General features: G+C 38.2%; 1 protein-coding gene across 4 annotated transcripts in view; it reads right to left on the bottom strand.

Annotated features, from left to right (window-relative positions):
- Window positions 1-22,634, bottom strand: part of NRXN3 (neurexin 3) — a 980,761-nt gene that overhangs the window by 244,747 nt on the left and 713,380 nt on the right. For all 4 annotated transcript variants that reach the window (XM_066188590.1, XM_066188591.1, XM_066188589.1 and 1 more), the window contains one exon: window positions 272-453. In XM_066188590.1, coding sequence (XP_066044687.1) covers window positions 272-453 — 182 coding nt within the window. The remainder of the gene's footprint in view (window positions 1-271; window positions 454-22,634) is intronic.

Below are 22,634 nucleotides of genomic sequence, written 5' to 3'. Positions count from 1 at the left end.
GAATCACATAAGGCTTTTGAGGTTTTTTTGTTTGTTTGCTTCCTCCCTCCCCAGTTACTTTTGGCATCAAGATTTAATTCTCTGCGCATCCCATTCAGCAACTCCACAAAACCCTAAAGAACTACTATAGGCAGTTTAACCTGTTGAGAACTGAAGACATAGAAAGTACAGAATACGACACACGGAATTTTTGAGCAACAGTTTTCTTCAAACGCATACCCAGTTAAGAGAAACCCAGGTCTGGGAGAGACATGGGCCTGTGTGTACTCACTATGTGCAGCTGCAGAAAATCACCAAGCCCAGGGGCACTGTCAATCCGGACAAGAATCCCATCCTTCACCGTTGTGCTGAAGCCCACAGCAAGACGGTCTGTCCTCGTGCTTGGTCTGTCATTAGCTGGCCAGGTGTACAAGATGAGACCTCCACTCTTCCCAAATATATATGTGGCACCAGCTACAAGATACAAAGCCAAAGAAAAATGTATTAGTTACTTACTTGCCAAGAATGGTGGTAGTACCATGACTTCTGAGAGGAAAAATTTAAGCAAGCACATGCTTTCATTAGTTACAGGGGTGAAATCAAGGCGTCCTGTTGGCCAGGCCTGATGAAGTACATGATTAGTTCCTCAATAAAGACAAGCAGAATTTAAGACAAAGATAAGTGAAGAGTTTATCAAAAATTATCAAGACAGCTTATCGAGAATGAATGATTTCATTAGTGCTAATACCCCAGACAAGGCTGGATAGGACACTACTGTTGAGAGGGAAAAAAACCACCAGCCATTCCTGTTTCAAAAGCAGTGGATTCAATCTTATAAGGGGATTCAAATGAAGTATTTAGCATTTCTCCTTGAGGTTGGACTTGCCTTCAGCTAAAGACTATTCACACATAGTAGGAGACTATACTTTTCTCCAGACTTCATCAGATTTTTTGATACCTAGTCCACATATTTCCAGCACCATTTGTCTTGCCACCACTGAGCCTGGGAATTTGTTCCTTGCCCTTGTTTTTAAGGACAACACCAAACCTCTCCCATGCTGAACACTGTCCTCCCACATTCATGAGGGCCATCTGAGCTGAGGAAGGCAGACATGCAAGTGAGAAATTATTGTTGGAGACAAGAAAGCTGAGAAGCGAAAGCATTTGGAGTTCACATTCTGACTTGTGCTCAACAGTCTGAATTAGGAGCAAGATTTTATAACTCAGCAGTTATAAAATCAGCCCCTGAGCTTCTTGAAAAACCTAAAATTCCTGTCCTGTCCAAATTTACAGGAAGGCCAGGAACAACACTCCTCCACTTACTGCACCTCATTTTTCTGAGCACAATTACAATGGTTACAGAATAGTAAGCAAAAATAACCAGCTTCTGTTACTGCACCAAGGATAAAACATATGTAGAAAGTACAGACAATTACTGGGTACATTTGCTAATCTGAGTGAAACTACAGGGGAGGATTTTTTTTTTTATTTATTTATTTATTTTTTTTTTTTTGGCACCATACCAATCAGCAACATGTATCATGCAACCCTGGACAGAGTAAAAGTAGATACAGAAACAGGTAGGATATATAATGGTAATTCTACACTTGCCTACAAAGTTGCAGCTTCACTAAAGCTCTCTATGACCTGAATTCCAAATAAATGCTACACATTAGTAGAAATAATTGATACATTTTTCCCTTGCTAAAGAGGCTTCCTCTACACATCTCAGGACACATTACCAAAACAGACATCAAAAACTCAGCCACACAGGAATGAAATTATTTGCGAACAGCTGACTCATTGACAGAGTGAAAATGAATCATGTTTCCTTCTTCCCTTCCAGGCCTGGGCACATCCAACAGAACATGCCCTCAGTAAATTCAGACAAATGTGTACAAAATCAGGGTTATATAGGAAATTTCAGTCATAATTCTGAATTACCAAAAGAGCACATTCTGGCATTCTGGAACTGTGCACATATACTGTTTCAGTTTGAGAAAGAATACTTTTACAGACTCAGTCTCTCATTCAGCTTTAAACTCCAGATGGAGGGTGTATGACTATTTTAAGATGTGTAGAAAGAGGTTTTATTTGTCTGTTTGTTTAAACACATCCCCAGCTCTATCTGCAACCTTATGGTAAGATGGCTGGAGATGACCAGGCAGTGAATTATCTGTGTCCTCCCCCCATGCTCAGGTATAACAACAGCCCCCCTAAAACTACACTACAAATATACTTCTTCAGTTTTTCAGTTTGTTCTATAACTTCTGTGTGCATTTGCACTACAGACTAAAACTAGAGGCAGCAATGTTGTAAGCAAAACTAGATTTACTCAGTGTTCATGGCAACACAAATTAAAACCCACTTTCCAAAATTACTCTTGCTTGATTTTCAAGTTTTCCTCCTTTTCTTTGTACTAGTTATCAGGCCTTTCAGCCGCAAAGACAAACTTGGAAGTGAGTTCTTCACTCTTTATGAAGATGGATTACTTTTTTGCCTCTCTAAGAGTCATTTGGCTTCAGGTAGACCATGGCAGTTCTCCAATGAGAGGCAATTAGAACCAGTTAAGTCCTCACAGGTCTTTCATGAGACTTAACTACTTAAACAGCTTATTTTCTCAGAGCGCATAGATCTTGCTTCTAAGTCTAACCGGATAATATTTAGGACTTTGGTACTGTGCTGTCAAGGTTCCTAAGGTAAGGATCAGAAACACTAAGAAATAACACAGTATAAATCTGCCTCTGTTGGGTCTTATTCCAATGTTCTCTGAGATGGCTCTACATAATGCTTCATGAAGACATGTAGTACTCAGGTTCAGTGGTGAATGTCAACTCAGTTCTGGAGTTCACCTGGTCCACAGGCTCTCCAACTTTACCTTAAACGTGTCAGGGGTTTATTGTGATTGATTTTGCAGTCATATATTCTGGCAAGGCACTGAGTTCTTGAATGAAAGCTAATTCAGATGCAACAACCAGAGCAGTACTAACCCAAACAAACCTGTAAGCAGAAGTCTGATGGCCAGTAGTTATTTCATTATTTTCCAGGTCAGAAAATAACTGCATAATGAGAGATGGGCCACTTACTTGATCTCTGTGTAGCTGAATGTACAAATATTTGTTGGATACATCAATGCCCCTTCCCTTCACCAACTTCTTGAGGACAAATAGGATATCCATTAACATTTTTGGAAAGATCCATATTATAATTTTTTCCAGTATATTTTTTCCCCAAATTATGAACAAAATAGTCATTCCAGTCTGAAAACATAAGGTGCATCAACTTCTTAACATTTTTGTAAAGTGAGTAGAAGTTTTTTATATTACATTCTGCTTAGTCCAGTAGTTCGGATGAGTCTCTTAGCATATTTCATATGCTGGTGTAAAGGTCTTAACAAGTTTATTAATAATCATAACCTTCTGCTATTTAACAAGAAGCTATCAGTTCAACTACAAGAAAATTCATTATGATGGCATTTTGCTCTTCTTTCTTGGCAGGAAACTGAAATTTAGGTAATTTTCAAGAAGAAATGTTGTCAAAGGATGAAATCAGTAACACATTGTTCATGACCACAGGTTACATGAGCAAATCAAGAGCCATTTCACATCAAGAAAGAAACATTGGTAACACCTGTAATTAGCAGTACTTAAATCACCAGGCCTCTGAAAGCATAACTAAATAATGGAGACCTGATAATTTATACAGACATTCAAAAAATCCTTCAAAATCTCAGTAAGAAAATGTAGAACTTTTCCCAAATTTACATAGAGAAAATGTAATGCTGACCCTTATCTTACTGTACCTGGTCTAGGCAGTTCATTTACTATTTCCATCACCAGAAAAGGCATGTAAAAGGAATGCAGGATAAATTACTGGCATGAAAGCAAGTGAGAAGAGGTCAGGCATACGTCTGCAGAAACTAAGTAAGGAGATAAAATTTGCTGCTGCCGGAAGCACCATAATTTGGCCATGTAGTAAAAAAGCAGTTCCAAAACCCATGGTACATAAAAAGCAATTCTGCCCTTGCAACTGGAGATAAACAAAGCAACAAGGAAGATCTGCTAAGAGCAATTTCTGTTCTAATATAAAACTCTAATAACATAGATTGTAGGAGGACTATCCTCCTATAAGTTTTGCCAGAAATCCAATCAGACCGATTTGATCACTGCCCCCGAAATTAAGGTGCTCAGTCGTATGTTTGCTGCTTAAGGTAGACTCCATATTTGACCCTTCTGTTTCCATTCACAGAAACAACTACAGGGTAGCTCCTCAGGTCTTTACTTGGCCAATAGTTCAGCATCTTATTTATTCATGCTTGCTACACTTGACAAAAAAAAAATCCACGCTCTGACCACCAGCCCTAAGCGGGAGCAAACAACACATACTGCACCAACCAGAAAAGAGAACCACAAATTTTAAATGACATTAATTTATTACTCCCCAAAATTTATGACATCTCAATACAAACAATAAAATATCAGTTGAAACATGTACACTGCCAAAAGAACACACATTGGCTGAGTAAAAACTGAAGCTTCTGACAGTCATTTTTTAATACTTAACTCATTCTGGTCATATCAAATAGACTACACACATACTGCGCAACTTCAAATTTTCATGAAATTAATTCCTTAGGAGTAAAAAGAGTGAAAGAATGACAAAAAAATATTTTGAGGACAGTCAAAGAAAGTAAAGTGTCCCTATGCATTAACAACATTAATGATGAAAATAGGTAAAGTTTTCACCTAGCTTTGCAATATACTCCCAAAGAGCATGGGTGATTTAGCTGACTCTTCATTACTTGAAATAACTTCAACTGGGTCAGTTCTAGCCATGCTGAAACATCTATATTGCCTAGAGATGACCTAACAAGTGTTTGCAATTGCCAGCTTCTGCAAAGTTACTCCTGTGGGTCTTGTCCACTAAATGCACTCACTGCATTCAGCATAAAACAGCTTCTTTGCCTCACAGTTATATTAGATACATGATAGCATTTCCAGCCATCATTATGAAACAAATTAAAAACAGAGAATTAAAAAAAAACCAAGAGAGAACTGTCCCATTCCTTCTGCCCTTTGATATTTACCAAGGCATCAGTCTTGACAACAGCTATTCTTCCTTCTCAAGTTATAAGCTGTCACCTTATTGTCTTCAATCCTAAACTTCAATTACATTGTTATCCTAATCCCTCTTTTACTCCTCATCTTCCTATACCACTATACATCAAACCAAATTAAAAAAAAAAAGTAATTAGACAAAAGAATTAATTTTATCTCAGGAACCAAAACCAAGCTGGACATCAACACATCCCCTGCCTTCCCCAGTGAATATACACTAATGTTCTTACATTATATGAATGGTCTGCAATATCTGGATATTCCAGGGACATCTTGTGAGCTACTGTCACTCAATCACACACATCAAGAAATAGAAGTCTCATCAAAACTGAGTATCATCAATCAGGATGAAAACTCTTACTCCACCTAAAGATCCTCTCTGGCACTTGTATATCTCTATGACTCAGTAGCTGTGTTTCCCACACCCTGAGTTTAAAAGGTCTATTGATAAAAAGACTTGCTTGATATTTATAAAAAAAAAAAAAGAATAAAATAAAAGGAGATGGGGGTTAAAATGTTTACAGAGAATCTAATTCCCATCATCTTCTGGCTCATTCAACCATGAATGAAAAAAAAAGGAGGAGGAGCTATAAAAGCTCCAAGACTAACACAAAACAGAAGCAGCAATTCAGATCACGCTTGCTTTCTATGTTTGTCTTTTTTAATGACAGCAAATTAATACGAGTCACTTTCCTCCCACTATGTGTGCATCAGCCAACAATTGAATCAGACAGTATGTTACTTCTTATTAGTTACACTGCATTAAAAAGACTGGAAGAGAAAAAGAAGGAGAGCAAGGGAGTGTTCCTAGAACTACTACAAGGTCCAAGATAATTAATGCTTGAAATACGGATTTCTCTAAATCTGGGAGATACCAGGAAGATTGAGGTTTTTTTCCAAATATGAATTTGTCATGGGGCATGTTGGGGATGTTTATCATCTCAGAAGGAATTTAGGAATTAGCTCCTGACTAAAACAGATACAAGATAACCATAGGCACACCAGCTTAAACATAAAAGATTGAAACACTGAAAATATTTCAGTAATACCTAATTTCCATTATAAAAACACGATTGGTCAGACAAGGATCACTGTCATGTCTTCAGCACTGATCCCAAGTGGATACTCAGGGAAAACTGAGTAGAACAACCCTATTTCCTTTAAGTATGCACTCAGACCATGAGTCTTTTCATCAATTAACTCAGCCTCATGTGGTTTGCTTATACAGTAATCCCAAAGAGATCTATATTTCAAGTATTTATCCAGTCTCTCTTTCAACACATTTAAAAGTTTTGCATTTATCATAACGTCTTCCAAACCCTTTGCAATGACTCACACAAATCTGCCATTGATGTAGCAAGTTAAACATTAGCCAGCTGTGGGCCCTATCAGCACAGGCAGCCTACAATATCTTGCACTCTATTAACAGGACCTGAGGCTTTTAGTAGATGAAGTGATTATTCCCCTTCACTCAGTGGTTGTTAAACTGCATCTAGAATAATGCATCTGATTTGGGATTGACAAACTGGAGCACATTCAGTGAAGTGCCACAAAGGCAGTTGGGTGGATAAAGTGCCTGCCTTGTGAGGAAATGCCAGGAGATCGGGGCTTTGTCAGTTTGGAGATGACACAGCTTCAAGGGGTCCTAAAGACAGTCTAACAGCACCTACAAGGAGGTTATGGAAAAACCAAAGGTAGGCTCTTCACAGTGGTGCAAAGCTGAAGAACAGGATGCAACTGCCATACTTCAAAATGAGAGAATCAGACTCTGCAGCAGGGAAAGAGCTTTCTCTTCACAAGGACAGGCATGCAAGCAGGTTGCCCAAGGAGATATTAGAGTCTCTGCATGTGGAGGTTTCCAAGATATGACTACATAAAACCCCAAGCAACCTGATCTGACCTCACAGCTGAGGTTGCTCCAAGCAGGGCTTTGGACTAAAGATTTCCTGGTGTCACTTTCAGTCTGAGTGAACAAGGATCATCTTTTTGTGTGAAGAATCATCTTTTTCATATTTGCTCTTGCTAAATAGATTACATGCTCCCTAGTTCTCATTCTGTAAGGCGCAGTAATCTGTCCCTATATCTATCCTCTCAGTGTCAACTTTGCTTTGCAGACTTATACCATACCACTACCCTCAATCCTTAAGTAATTTCTTTCAGTAAAGAGACCAGTTATGTTATCAAATTCAGCCCCCATAGCTTTACACAGCTAGATGACAGTTATCAATCTAAAAGGTCCCCAAGGACAATTCCTCCAGGTCTCTCTATTTTGAAGGTTTTTTTCTATGCATTACAGAGTAAGAGAAACATTTTGCAAAAAAACCCCAAACTCCCAACAGTACTGATAAAAAAATAGAAAACAAAAGGCTTAAAACCACTATGCACCAAAAGAAGATAAAAAAGAAACTACAAATACAACTGAAATATGAAATTCACTGGGTAGAAGTGCCTGGAAAGTTGTGAACCTTGCAGAACAACAGGACATGTTTACTAGGGTCAAGTTATCCACCATTTACAAAGAGACTCCATTACTTCGTTATGTGCAACTGTGACTAAATTCAATAAAGGTAGATGGAACCATTTCTTGGTTACATTCTGCGGCCAAAGAGAAGGTAGCATCAGGATGCAATTTCTTATTTCTTGGTATTTCCTGATAAAAAGCACACAGAGAGGATGTCCTTTGAGAAGTCCAGAAGGCAGCATGCCAGAGGAGCTGAATACAGAGACTGCTGTTAGCAAGGAGTAGCACAGTAGGATTTATAGCTCACTTGGGGGGTTGGAGGAGGAATGTTAGTTCAGTACAGTTTTACAGAATCTGAACGGTAACAAAATGGCCTAGATACCTCTCAGGACGGATGAAGGCCAAAATGCTATTATTGATCTCAGCCCAGTCAACACTTCTCTAGAGAATCTCTTTCTAGTGTTTATCCTTAGCAATACTTTATTTATTCCATTAAAACAAACTAACTCTCACAAAAAGATGAAAACAAGACAAAAAATCCAAGCAAACCAAAACCTAAAACAATGAAAACCAACCAACCAAAAAAATTCCCCAAAACCCAAACAAAAAACCCCACACCAAAACCAACGCAAAACCTAAACAGGGCTGCAAAGACAACTTCTGTTCTCTCAGCTTCATTTAGTCACTTCAAGTTTAAGTAGCATAACACCTTGCATGACCAGTCTGAGTCCACAAGGTTTCGCTTGTTTTAACTGTAGGCAATCCTTCACTCTTCCTTAATTGCTCACATTTCCTTAATCACAGAAATCAAAACAGAAAATACAGTTTAAATTTAAAATTTACTGTCTTCACTGTCATCACTGTAAGAGACCAAACCCAAATTTTCAGTCTAAACGGCTAAAAAATGTCGGGCCAGAAATATCAGCTACTGGTTATTCATTAGAGCCTCAGGAGGCAGGAGTTTTACCAAATCTAATACGCTAAATTAGCAGCAGAGTCTGGAAAAAGAAGCAAGTTTTCAGGTATCTTTTTCCCTGGCTATTCGCATTTTAACAGTACACTTTTGAACTAAACTTCTTGATCTGTCACCACCAGCCATGTTTTGGTACTCATCAGAGCAGTCTCAGAGCACACAAGCTTGACTCTTAAAATCTTCCAGCAGAATGGAAGATTCAGTCCAGCTTTTAAGAAGATACTAGTCTACAGTACCAGACTAGAGCTAGCCCAAAGTAAACTTCAGACGAAAAAAGCCTGCAGTATAGATTTTAGGACTAAATTTCATTCTAAAAACCAACTCTCCTGCTGGGAGTTTCTGTAGACACAGCCTATGACTAAATGGGGCCCATTTTGAGCTATTAAGGAAAGAAACTCTGAGTTCTGAGATTTTTGACCTCACCTCAAATATGACATTGTCCCTCACAACTACTGGAAGGTCAGTGATGAGAAGAAGTGCATTTATGGATGCTCGCCATTCCCAAGGCTCTCTAGCCTTCTCCAAGGTCACAAAGTGGGAACGTAAAAACAAGAAGTATCCAGAGCTAGTACTAGGGCACACAAACTATTCTGTAAATGATATTCAGCTTTTCTTGCTATTATGTCTTCTTGCCACCATGAAAGGGCGTCCACCACTAGGAGAGATGGACATAAGCAAACTTGATACAGGCAATCTGTTAAAAGTACCATGCCAGAGTAAAAGATAAGTGTAATGGTTGTTTAATCATTCTCACCATGAAGTGCCAATTCTTTAGTGTCTTATGACATTCATGAATGATGCAGAGGGCTGGCATGATGAATGCAGAGCAATTCCAACTGACAGATACTTTCAGAGAATTTATATCCTTCTCACACTCCCAGGACAAAAGGGCTCTTGAGCTGAGTTATCATTTGTTCCATGAGAGGATTTACAGTCTTGCCAGCAACTCCTTTTACCTTACTCTATAAAGCGTTTATTTTGATATACTGATTGTGATCATTCAAGAACAACTGTATCTGAAAAAAGTCAGCAGGGAAGAGAAAAAGCAGACTGGTTTTGAATAACTTGCTCACCTTGACCAGGGACTGCATTCCCCTCAGCCAGTTTGCTTTGTCTTTGGTGTCAGCTCGTTCCCGGCACCCTCTGCTATCCCATTGTATTAAATTACAAATGTAGTATCACTCAAGGGAGACATGTAATCTCCCATGCCTGGCTACCCTTCCTCCATGGCAAAAGGCGAAGTTTAGCCTCAAAAGCCATCCACCACAGTCCCTTCTTATCCTTTCACTAGAAAACACCCCAGCATCACAGTTTCCACGTCATCCTAGAGTGGAAACCACCACTTTACAGTTACACACAGCAACAGCTCCTGCCATGAGATTCAGTGGCAAAGGAGCACCTGAACCTTATCCAGAAGGGCAGGGTGATACAGGCACACAGTACCACAGTCTCAACAGTACTTAGAGACCAAGATATTCCCACTGTCGGGATGAACACATCAGCATCAGATGGGTACTGCATGAGGCAGTTTAGAAAATGCAACACTCCTCACCTCTGGCAGAGGCTACCAGTAAGTTTTGTGAGTTGATATTCAGCCACTTTCTACAAGTTCTTTCATCACTTCTGTATTCTGAGAAATTCAGCAGTTACAATCTTGACTAAAATACATCATCAACTAAGAGGCCCTGAGTCTGTGGCCTTCAGCTGCACAAAGCAATAGCATGTATCACCCAGGTGAGGATAATGAAAGGTCTGTGGGCTGATCACATCGATCTAATGACAGCAATGATTTCCCTACACTTCATTTTGAAAGCTTTAGATGACTTCAGGCAGAGAAGCAATAAGTTCCTATGAATATTACAAATATCCATAATATCATTACAGAGAAGGATATTATCTCTTTTGACCCATTTAAAATTATGCTTTAATGCCACATTTTTGCACCTCAATACAGTATTTGATCTTAAATGTCCCATAACGTCCTGTTCTTATGGGGGCCTACACAAAATAATAGGAGAAATTTAACTTGCTTGCCTTTGAAATTAATCAATCATTATATTAGAGGATAATGCACCACATCAGCACACAATGTTAAGGCAGACCAGTGATAGGTGCCACCAAACACCTATCTAGACACCTAGAAGGGACCTTCTAGAGCAGTGAGTGAACCACATGGTATTTAATGGGTATTGTTAAAGAGTTCTAGAAAGATAAGTTAAATTAATAAGAGTGAAGAAATAGCAAAACATGGGTAGGCCATGTCCTCTTAACCTCTCCTCCCACTGAGAAATTAAAATTAATTGATTAAAACTGAGAAATATTTTCTTCACTCATGTTTCAAGTATATTAATTGGAGTGTATTAATCTCCACTCTAAGCACTAAACTTCAGTATCTTTTGTTTCTGTCTCTACCACTTTATTGTGAATTGACAGCTTCACTCCCAATAAAACATTTAATTACTACATCATTTATTTGGGAGACAACACAGGGAAGTGCTTCTTTCAGTTTCTTACACCTTTCTGGGTGCCAAAGACATAAAATTCTATATAAAGTTGATTTCTGTGCTCCCTAAAGGGGAAAAAAAAAAACAAACCCCAAACAACTTTCTCAAATAACCTGGAAAAATAAATTCCAGTCTATCTTTTCTTTCTCTCCCCTGCTGTAAGTACAAACTATTGATTTACATCTAGCTCTTTCATGCCTTTCACACACGCTTCAATAATACAGAGGATTTGTTCCTCATCCTTTCATCTGCAAGCCTGGAATGTCTCTTAAGCCCTCCGTTAAGGGTCACTCATTCTTCCTCAAACTGCAGCACTCGAATCCTACAGAGCTCCACAGGTGACAGCTAGTGAGACATGCAAGTAGCACATAATCACTTACCTCCTGACTTCTTCAGCAGGTGAGACAGAACAACAAAAATTTTATAAACGCTAGTTATTTAAGATTTTGATTATTTATGTTTGATCTTTTTAAAGTCTCCTTCTGAATGCAATATAAAAACTAAAATATGGATAAAAAGTAATTTCCAATCCAGCACCTTGCATGAAGTTGAACTGGCAGCACTGTTCCATCACGTCTATACTCCCATAGAAAACAGGGAACGTGCATCTTCTCATCTTAAATGCTTAGAAACAAAGAACCATTGGATAATTGGAAGTAACAGGTAGAGATCATTTAGTTTCCCCTCTCCTCCAACTCAAAGCAAGGTCATTGAGAGAAGTTTACTTAGGAACTACGTAAATTTTGAATGTCTCAAAGAAAGGACATTCAACAACTTCATTGCCTTCGTAGAAATGAAAGTAAACAACATCTCCTGCACCTATTATCCACAGAGCCACTGTCATTGCAGAGGGCAATGAGTTTGGCCAAGCATAATTGGCCCACAGCAAATATATGTGGTTTTCATCATTTGTGTGCTTGCAGGTAACTTCTAGGAAAATTTGCTCAGTAATCTTCCCAGGAACTGGTGTTAGGCTGGCTACTCTGTAATTCTCTAGTAGATGTGGCATTTATATTTTTCCCCCAGTCATTAATAGCCTTCTGACTGTTTTATTTGGTTTTGTTTTTCCCACCTATTTTCTCTCCAAGTATCTTGCAATTTCTCACTGTATTTATTGAAGATCAAAGTACCACAGTGTGATGTAGGCTCTTGGATCTTAATATTTCTTCTATCCTAGAAAGAATTTCCTCTCTTCACATATGCTGTCCTCAAGGTTCCTGTAAAAAAAGATCTCCCCTTGTGAAAACTCAGTCTCAGGACCTGCAAGCATTCCTTCATCTATTCAAGGGCCTGAAAACACAAAGAGAAGCTCTTGTTCCACTTAGTTCATCAAAGAACAGGACCTGTTCCTGAGTTATGTGATTGTCTGTTTGATGAACACACCAAGTATGACCAGTGCTACATATACCATGATGTCCTATTTTCCTGCAAATCCAGAAAAGTGTTTTCCTTCTTGTGGAATGGGTTTAGACTCACAGTTTATTAATCTGATGTTTTCTTTATTTTAGCAAGGTTGAATGGGCTTCCTCATACTTTAAACTTTGAGCTATAGGTCAAATCTTCTGATTTAGGTATTCTGCTCCACATCCAACCTCTAATTATTCCCCTTTGCTCTTGAGAATAAGATTACTAAAGAATTCTTCTGGCTTTTCCATCAGTGAATGCTACTATAAGATACTCATAAAGCCTATGAGAGCTGCAGTTTCTTCAGAGAAGTCCTTCCAACATGTCATTCTGACAGATGCATCTTCCCTTCAGTACTGAGAAATTGAGATGTGTTCAAAGAACAGAAAGCAAGTTCCAGGAAAAGCCAATTTTTTTTTTCAATGGTCTCAGAGCTACAGACTGTTCCATGGGCTCATTTTCCTTTTTCAAAGGTTCACAATTTATTTTGAAAGGTGGCTTCCATACAGTACTTTGAAGTACTTTATACATTTGTACATTAATTTATTTCTTTTTACATCCAATCAGTTTCCATGTCATTTATGCCAATCCTCAAAGTTATTTATATTTAAACAACAGCCTCTGGCTTTTATTCTCTCCATTTGACTCTCCCATAAGTCATAAAATACTGAATTGATAAGCTGACAATAATTGCCACAACAGAACAGTAAGGTCACAAACATAAGGAAAAGAGAATGTCATTCTGACCTTGCAACAAGCGTAAATCTCAGTAAATCATCTCAGGTCAGTGGTTTAATTCAAGTACATTTAGTTATAAAAGAAATCAAGCTCATTGCAGTACTTCAAAGCAGTATCTGCATATTAATTTATATTCAAATATAGTAACTTCTGTAACATATTGTATTGGGGAAGTAATAGGGAAAACCAATCACTGGAAAACTGAATTCAGTACCAGTGAAATTTTCCACTTCTTACAGAATGTATCAGAACTTCCTCCACCACTCACATATTTCTGTGACAATGTATTCCATGAGTAGGTGGGATGGACCTTTCTTTTTCAAGGCAATCCTCATATAACACTGCCAGAATAGACTTAAACCATACACAGTTGAGCAGAATTATAGACATTTCTGTCCAGTTATTTTGGCATTACGCACAGTCTGTCAGCAACCAGTTACTGTCATGGTAGAGCAAAAGGAAACTGAAGATCTGTTAGGGCTTATAAAGCAGCTAGACCATCCAATGGAAGAAGACTAGAAACCAAACAATGTAAAAGATGTAAAATCCTCTCTTCTGAGTTATGTCAGGTTAGGCTATATGTGATGAGGGAGTTTAAGGCTGTCCTGTGCAAGTTCATTTGCTCTGGTGTATCTACAGCTGAACTACACCAAGGAGAGGGTATAAATAATGCCTGGCAGAGAAAAGAAGCGAGACCATGCGCTAGTGTGTGCCAAAATATCATTGTTACTTGCCCACTCATGAAAGACCAACCAATCCAGACACTGAGCAACTGCAACCACACTGAGCTCAGGCATCACAAGACCTATGGTCTACATACTTTTCTGTATTCAGCCAGCAAGAACCCGGTAAATAACAGATCTGTCGGCCACTGGTAAAAGTAGCTGGTATCTCAAGAATAAATAACTGTTAACTATCTAGGATAGCTACTATTTTCCACCATATTTGCAGATACACTACACTTGTTTTCTATACGCAACATTACAAAACCAAGCTCTTCGGTGGGTAGAAAAGTACTGGGCTTTTTCCTCTACACCACTTAGGAATAATTTTGTAGGAAAAAAAGAATCAAAATAAACATCCTAAGAAAACACCAGCATAAAAAAAAAGAATAAATATAACTTCCAAAAACTCACGTGACACTCTCTTGACAGCAGTAACTATACATGCTTACCTAACTAACAAAAACACCCACTCTCCCACTTTTAACAAAATACCAGAATCTTGCTTAACAAGTTCGCAGAAAACATAAATTTCCATTGTTGCTCAGCTCTCACTTTCAGATGTGGAGATTTCTATCACTAAGCACTACATAAATCAAGATATTGCATTTCAGCATGATTTCTTACTGCAAACATATTGCTCTCACTCTTTTTATTAGAAGGGGAAAGGCTAAAGAAGTTTTTTCCTTCAATTAAACTGCAAAACTTGGTTTTACTTTGCTGGCAACATTGGCATCATAGATTATTGTGTTCATGTTTATTTCTCCTTCCAGGCTACCCTCTGTATGCAGAAAATAAAATAATTGCAATGTTTTCCCCTCCAGATCTTCTTCTATGACATACATCTTCAACAAGACCCATGAGAAGTGAGTTATGAAATGATGGGTAAGGCAAGTACCATTTATTCAGAAAGAAAAATATTTGGAAGTTCCTAGTTACACATGTATACCACTTAAGGTCAGCCATTGATTAGACTCTCTAGAGACTACTGCAACACAAGTTGAAGAAAAGTATTTCTGTTTAAAAAGATAATCGATCCAGCACTTTGAAATAAAATTATTTTTGCTTCTAGGCACACAACCCTATTACTGCAGCTTCCATTTTTCCTTTGCTATTCCTGTTGTTCCTTAGTAAATTCATTTGCATCCAGTTTGACACTACAGGGGATCCTGACATAAAGAAACATCCTGTATCTCCAAAACAGGAATAGAACTTAGTGATTTGCTTGCTCAGCACTGGCCCAAGGGGATTTTGATGTAATTTTGAGGTATTTTTCCTGCTACTATTATAAAATAAGCTAGTCAACAACAGCATGCGTGTCAATAATGTTGAAGACAGACACCTTAAATGTATGTATTTTTCTGAATTAACTTAAACTCACTATATCAATTTATTCGCAATTCAAAAGGAAAAACTGACAGAAGTATTGGCTAACCTCACCCCTTTCTGCTCCAGTCTAAATTATCCACATCTAAGAGGACTGACTGAGGAAACGGAAAAAGGGTCTGTACTCAACACACAGCTTATTTTAGGAGCGGATTTCAAAGATTCCTACAGAGAAAAAGGAGATAAACTTCCTAAGTGGCAGCAAAAAGGAACAGCTAGGAGTAATCCAATGAAAATGGAAGGGGAAAAAAAAGAAGAAACAAAGACGCCAGCTGAATATCAAGGGCAACAAGAAATTATTAATAATTATAGAACCATTAAGGTTGGAAAAGACTTCCAAGATGATCAAGTCCAACCTTTGACTGAACACTGCCATAGCACTAATGAAGATGAGTTCTCTCCATGCTTTTATTTTCACCCTCCTAGTTCTGAAGCAGGCCTTCAAATAACCATCCTCACTTCAAAGCCATAATGCCTAAGCACCCAACCAAGTTTTCTAGATGTTTCTGGCAGACACACTTGAAAGCTGTTGTCCGGAAGTGCATATGGGTCCCAAAACCCCAGGTACAGCACTGTTTCTGGTGACAAATATACACTGGTGTATAATGACTGAAATTTTTACACAGAGTTGTAATCAGCACTTTTCAGATGTGTACTTAAACTTCTTTTCAAGTGGCAGTTCAAAGAACATCACTGGCAATATTTATTTCTTTATTTTCTCACCATATGCCTGGGACCTTTTACTTGGGGGCTTTTGTTTGACTTTGGTTTCAGTTTCACTGCTTTTTCTCTCTCTCCCTGCTGATGTCTGCCAGAGGCATCACCATGGTGACTAAAAGACCTCCTGAGAAGATAACAAACCCTCAAAGTTTTCCTTCAGAGCAGTCTCCAGCTGTTGCAAACTTTCCCCATTTATCTCTTCACAGCCTCAATTAGAGCAATTGCATCTTGGAACCGATTTCCTCCTCCCTCCTACTGAAAATGCTTTGGTCCACCTGTCAATTGGCATCCTTGCTTCATTACTTGCTGACAGCTCACAATACAGCTCCCTTCCCCTGGCAAATTACTCCTAATCAATTCCTCCTGCAAGATTATCTCATAGAGCTTCAACATACAGACACATACTCACACAATGGGAAGGGGCTAGCTGGGACGGCTGCCTCCCTAAGGAACTATGATACATAAGGAATTTGGTGCATGGAATATTTTCCTGGACTTGCGGCTGTTTTTTTCTGGGATGCCGGATGAGTTTCATAGTCTCATTCTCCCTTTCTACCTATACAGGTGCTTAGAGAAAAGAAAGCTTGATTACTGAGGATGAAAACAAAGCGCAAGCAAATAAACAGTATTAACAAACACTGCACTATGCTATGACTTTTTACCCACAATAAACCCCCTGATAATCTGTTGATTTTTGCTTAGTTGCCCTATCAGATAATGCTTTTGCTTTAATTACAAATCCTGATCCCCTTTCCTTACACCAATAAGATAACATGACAAATGCCATAGAAAGACAGCTACCCACTCCGTAGCCAGAGACAAAAAGAGCCTTCACAATTTTGATGAATCACCTAGGGAACTTTAATCACATTAAGTGAACCAAGCTGTCTCATTCAGAGAAGACAGAAAAGATAAAAGTCATCATGAAATGTGACCCATAGTACCAAAGATTATTACAACTTGATCTTCTAACAGGTGGATGTTGCTTGATTCTGTTATTTCAATATTCCTTAGTGCTGTTTTTTCTCAATGGGGCCTTACTATTAAATAGGCATCAATCTAGAAGTGTGTTTGAAGAGTTTTTATGCCTATATTTCTATGTAAGTGTCACCTTTGATTTTTAATAGTTTGTTAATGAAATAAAACACATTGAAAGCACCTGTGCATGCAGATACAGCAAACTCATCAAACAACTGTCTCTAAAGGACGCGGAGCACACAAGGGCACATTGCTGAGATTTTAAAGGTCTTTCTTTGCTAGCACATATAAAACTGCTGAAATTTTCTCAGTTGAAATGGCCCTGAATAAGGACATCTGCTTGGCAGATTTATCACTGGGACAAGCCACACAGGTTTTAACTACGCTGCCTCTAACACTGCTGCTACTGAGTCATGAATTTCTAGGGCTGAGAACTAAGTTCATCTTTGAATTGTTTTCACTCCTGGCCCTCCCAGGTGAGGCTGCCAAGACGATGTGCAATCAGAGTCATGAGTGATAATGGGAACTGCCAAATGGATCCCAGATGCACCAGCTTCTGCCTCTGTTCTGCACAGACACAGCAGAAGCCTTTAAGGGCTAATGTAATGTCATGGAGCAGTGCTTGTTCAGCATCCTTATTATGTGCAGGGAAGCAGTTTTCCTTTTGTGCTACAGAGTGCAGAACTGAGCACTGGACACAAAGATCAGAATTAGGAACATTGTTCTCTTTTCCCATTTTTCCATATGGAAGAGGTAAAAAAATCCCCATCAACTTACCTTAGAATAAGAAAATCTTTCTGAGCACTTCATCATACAAGCTGAAACAAGCTGCAACATCTAATTTTGTTTAAATTTTCAAGCAGTTAGTAGGCCAGAAGGCATATGTTTGTGGGTATCAGTAAGAATGTGACAAGCGCAAAGGATTATTACAGGCTGACTGGCTAAGCCATATGTCAGTCAAAGGTGAGGAAATCACATGATTTCTACTAATATCCACAGAGACAGGAGCCCTTCTAGTCTCATTTGGAATTAAAGGAAGAAGGAAATAATATATTCCTTATCAAATCTGTGCTGCCACCAAAAGAAATGGAATAAAACTATTAAGGGCAGTGAATGACTCCCAGCAACATGTAATAAAAACATGTTAAGAAACAGAACCTGGCCTTATAATTTTTAAGAAATGTTTTTTCTATCACTCCTCATTACTCAGAAAATAATTATCAAGAGAACACAATAAATTCTTATAAATAAGATTTTTGAGACATACTACTACACAACTAGCTCACAACAGACGAAAAGTATTTATGATTTCTTTTTGCTCTCTGCTTGCATTTACTTCAGGCACCCAATACACCCCAAGGAAACAAATCCCAGCACTGCAGGAAGCTAGCATGTCTGCTCAGAGACCTTGCTCAGACACATTTTGTTGAAGTGAATTCCAAAAAAGACTGAGGTCACCATCCCCTGTTTTGTTATTAAAATACACTTGCATGATGCTGGCTTTATACAATGTGATGATAATCTCCAATATGGATTCTTAAAAACACTGTCTAATTTAAATCCATTTTTCTTTCTCTGATTTCATATTGCTTAGAAAGAACAAATACTGTTTGTATTTGACAGCCAGGGAAAAGCACCTCAGTGGTCCACACTTCTGGAAGAGCCTGCAATTCCTAATAGACTAAATCAAGAATTGCAGTAGCACAGCATCTCTGTCTCCCTGTAACATACCAAGCACCATAAAGTCAGTGAGACAGTAGAGGAAAAATTCAGGGACTCCAATAGGGGGATTCACAAAGGTGGCCCAGGAGTCCATAAAGACAATCTGAAATTGGTCTGTGGAACCACATTACTATGTTTCCGTTTTGTTTCTGTTTAGAAACTCTATGATACACTTACGACATTTCCTGATGATTATTTTTGACAGTAACTCAGTGCTCAAAAGTGTGAAAGCTAGAAAACACTGTCTGTTCCTTACAATATCGCATCCATTTTGATAGGGACCTATGCTGATATCAGAGAGTTACAGCTTCTGACGAGAAAGAAGTTCCAATAATAGAAGTGACCAGCACGTTTTCATGGAATGAGTTGTACAGAAGAGTACCTAGTAATAAATACCTAAGAGTGACAAGCACTGAAAATGAAAAAATGGAAAATCACAACCATGCCTTCATAAGTTTTATCCCTCCAAACATATGCAACAGGACATCTGCTACTCCTTAACCTTAAAAGCAGTTATATATCACTGGGAGGAAAAGTATTTCTCCTAACCTCTCAGTGGCACAAATGCAAGCAAAGCTTGCAAATGCAAGCATTTTGAAGTTTATGAGGTCTGTATTTGTTTAAAACCAAGTAGAAGCATAATTTTTTAAAGTTTTCAGTATAAATCAGAAGACAGAAACCCAACAGAACCAAAACTTTTGATCTTAAACGTTCAGTGCCATGCAAACCCCTAACCTCTGCTCTCTGCTGCTCAGATTGGGAGCCCTGAGGTGGTTTGCCACTGAGGCACTACATCTTACCACCAGGATACCCATTACATTATCCTACAAGTAGACTCTCTCCATAAGAATTAGTAGAAGCAACAAGCTACACAATCATTACAAAAAATTACAGTCAAAAAGAGCCTACTGCTCAAGAGAAGAAAGGGTGCACTCAAAAATGCACTGAACTGGAAACGATACCACAGAGCCCTGCAGCAGAATGGTCTAGAACATCTAATTAGCTATTGCTGAGTTTATTTTAACTCAAAGGTTTCCTTTTCAACTCATTTGTAGAGGTTTTCACAAGAGAACAACAAAATTGGTTTCCAAATCAAAACAGAAGTATAATTTGTGGGATGTCTGCAAGAGACATAAAATTGAAGCATCTGCACTATAACACAAGTTATCTGCATGGCATAAAAGAGGCTCAACCACTGCCTCTTGCCTTACTAGAAGCCTTACAAATACATCAAAGACAGTTCTGCTGCTGTCCCATTGTCAGCCCAGAAAGGTTATCTAAATCCCATCTTCTTCCCAAAGATACAAATAAAGACTACAGAACAGAAGACCAAAGACTTAGTTCAGAGAGACCTCTGACAGACATAGGAAATACAACGCTTTACTTTTCACATGGGACGTATAATCTTCTGTTGCTCAAGCATCTGTTTGTGAAATCTCTAAGATATGACAGGTCACTTCTGCACACATTGTCAATTTAGAGAAAAATATAACATGGAGTAATTTCCATCTGTAGAAAAAACTCAGATTCTCACATTTATTATAAATGACCTAAACCTAGTTCACAAATACAGTTACACCACTGGGTGCAGAAATCTTCTTACCAATAACAGTAGAAAACAGTATGTTCAACCATTTGAACACATCAAACTCAAACAGATTTAGCTTAGAAAATATCCAAGGTGCAGAAAAAGAGGCACCAAAAGCAGCACTCCTTTAGCTGAAAGTTTCACGTGACCATATGAATCTTTGCAACTTTAAAAATAAGTGTTCCTAAAGATCATTCACTTACATTCTTCACTAGAAATGTAATTGCAGCTTCACCTGGGAGTTAAAAAAAAAATATTACTAGAAACAATGCAACACTGTACTTACTGACATATTTAATAAAAAAAGGAAATGTTCAAATTACAAAATAAATACAGCTCTAAGCCATCTGGGATCCTTCCTACAATGTTGTTCCCTCCTCACCCAAGCAGGTGCCATTCCTGCTCTTAATGAAGTCAAATTAAGATCTTCCACAGAACTTCAATGCCTGAAGATGAAACACTGCTTCTCAGTTGAGACTTCCTTAAAGCAAATCAAAAGGGTAAACGTCTATCACATCTTCAGCTTTTTTGTACGCACTGTATTTTGAGCATGCAAATAGAAATTCACTGCATTTTCTTTCCATCCCTTCAAGTTCCAGATATGCAAGTCACGAAACGATCGAACCTACAGTCTTTGTTTGATCCAAAACCTATTGAGATCAAAAGCTTTGAAACAGGACCTTTAATGTTTAGAATAGATTTCAAAGAAGCCTCTAATTAAATTTATTTCTTTTTATATTTTTGTTTTTCATGATGGAGTTAAAGTATAATGGGACAAAGATTTGAAAGACTCTGATGAGGACCACATCGATATCCAGAAGGGCTTGAGGAATCTTTTTGGGTTTATTGTCTATTATCTGCTAGTATTCCCTTCACCTTCAAGACGCATACACAAAAAGATTTTAGCCAGAGGGTTACAGCTGCTCAGGATATCCTCTGTGTTCAGATCTCATTTAATTGTATATTACCAACCATTCCCTGGAGAACGCATTTAATAGATGATGAACATGTTTCATGAACAAACTTTCTCAAGAGTGTTGAGAGACTTGAAAGCCCTGGCAAAGAGCAATGATCTGTGTAACTTCATATTCCATGGGGAACACCATTGCTCAGCTTGAACTCTCAAATGGTGGGGGAAATGGAGCCCACCATTGCAGGAGGAATTCTAATTCTAAAAATACATTAATAGGTAGAATGAGCACTCATGGTGTTGTATTGAAAGATATTACACTTGTTGGCTTGGTGCTTAATATTCCAGTTCTTCAGAGAGATCAAAATACACCTTTGTTCTGCCCTCCATTTACTGCTTATTCCCTTTTAGCTTCCAATCTCCACATGCACAAATTGAGGTGAGGACACAAATCCTGAAAATAAGCATTAACTGAAGAGAAGCAGATGTTGCAGTCACGGGTGTCTGTCAGATGTAACTGTCTAGTAACCAGAAGAGAGGACACTGAAGGGGGAAGTCTCTAACAGAGAATAGCCTGACAGCAGGTAAAACACATAACTGAGAGCATAATCAAGACACAAGCAACCTCCTCCTGCCACGTTCATGCAATGTTTATTTCAGTAACATCTTGATCCATTTATAGATGGACAAAAAATATTATCTATAGCTAAACACATGGTGAAGGATCTGGGGAAAAGGACTGCCTCTAAACCTGTTCAAGTACACAGCATCAGCACCCTCAACTACAGCAGTTTTCAAACATACTCCCATGACAGAAACTTAAAAATCTTTTTAAGAAAGCCTATCAACACAATATTAAAAGAAAAAAAAAAGTCTTCAAAACAAATATCACAACCTACATAGGTAAATGTTTTGGTAAACTTTTCTTCTAGATTAAGTCTTTGTGCCTTATACTTACCCTACAGTCTGCAACACACATTCATTCGCCTGGAAATTAGGTAAATTTGATCAAATTAGACAGAAGGTTTGTTGAATTAGTTGCAGAACAAAAAAAAACCCAAAACAAAAACAAACAACCCCCCCAAACCCAAAAACAAACAAGCAAACAAACAAACAAACAAAACCAGAAGGGGAATTATGTCCACAACAGTCTAGGCAAGTACTTATTACAGCCAAGCAGAACCACAAGTTTCCAGCTCTCTCATTGCAATCAGGAAGCTATAAATACACATTTCTTCCCATTTCATTGTTGTAAGACCTTTCTTCCATCAAGTAATATCCTAGAAAAGCTGGATATTCCAAAAGTGCCATTTCTGACCTTCTGCATTTCTTCCTTTTTTTTTTTTTCTTTTTTTTTTTACACTGTTTTCAAAGAAACACAGATGCAAATAATACAAACTGACTTGGAAAACAAAACAGACTCAGAAACCTT

This window comes from Chamaea fasciata, unplaced genomic scaffold (genome assembly GCF_029207755.1).
Source record: "Chamaea fasciata isolate MVZ Bird 193981 ecotype frontalis unplaced genomic scaffold, bChaFas1.0.hap1 SCAF_7, whole genome shotgun sequence".
In the NCBI taxonomy this organism is placed as follows: domain Eukaryota; kingdom Metazoa; phylum Chordata; class Aves; order Passeriformes; family Sylviidae; genus Chamaea; species Chamaea fasciata.
This window is presented reverse-complemented; position numbering and strand designations above follow the sequence as displayed.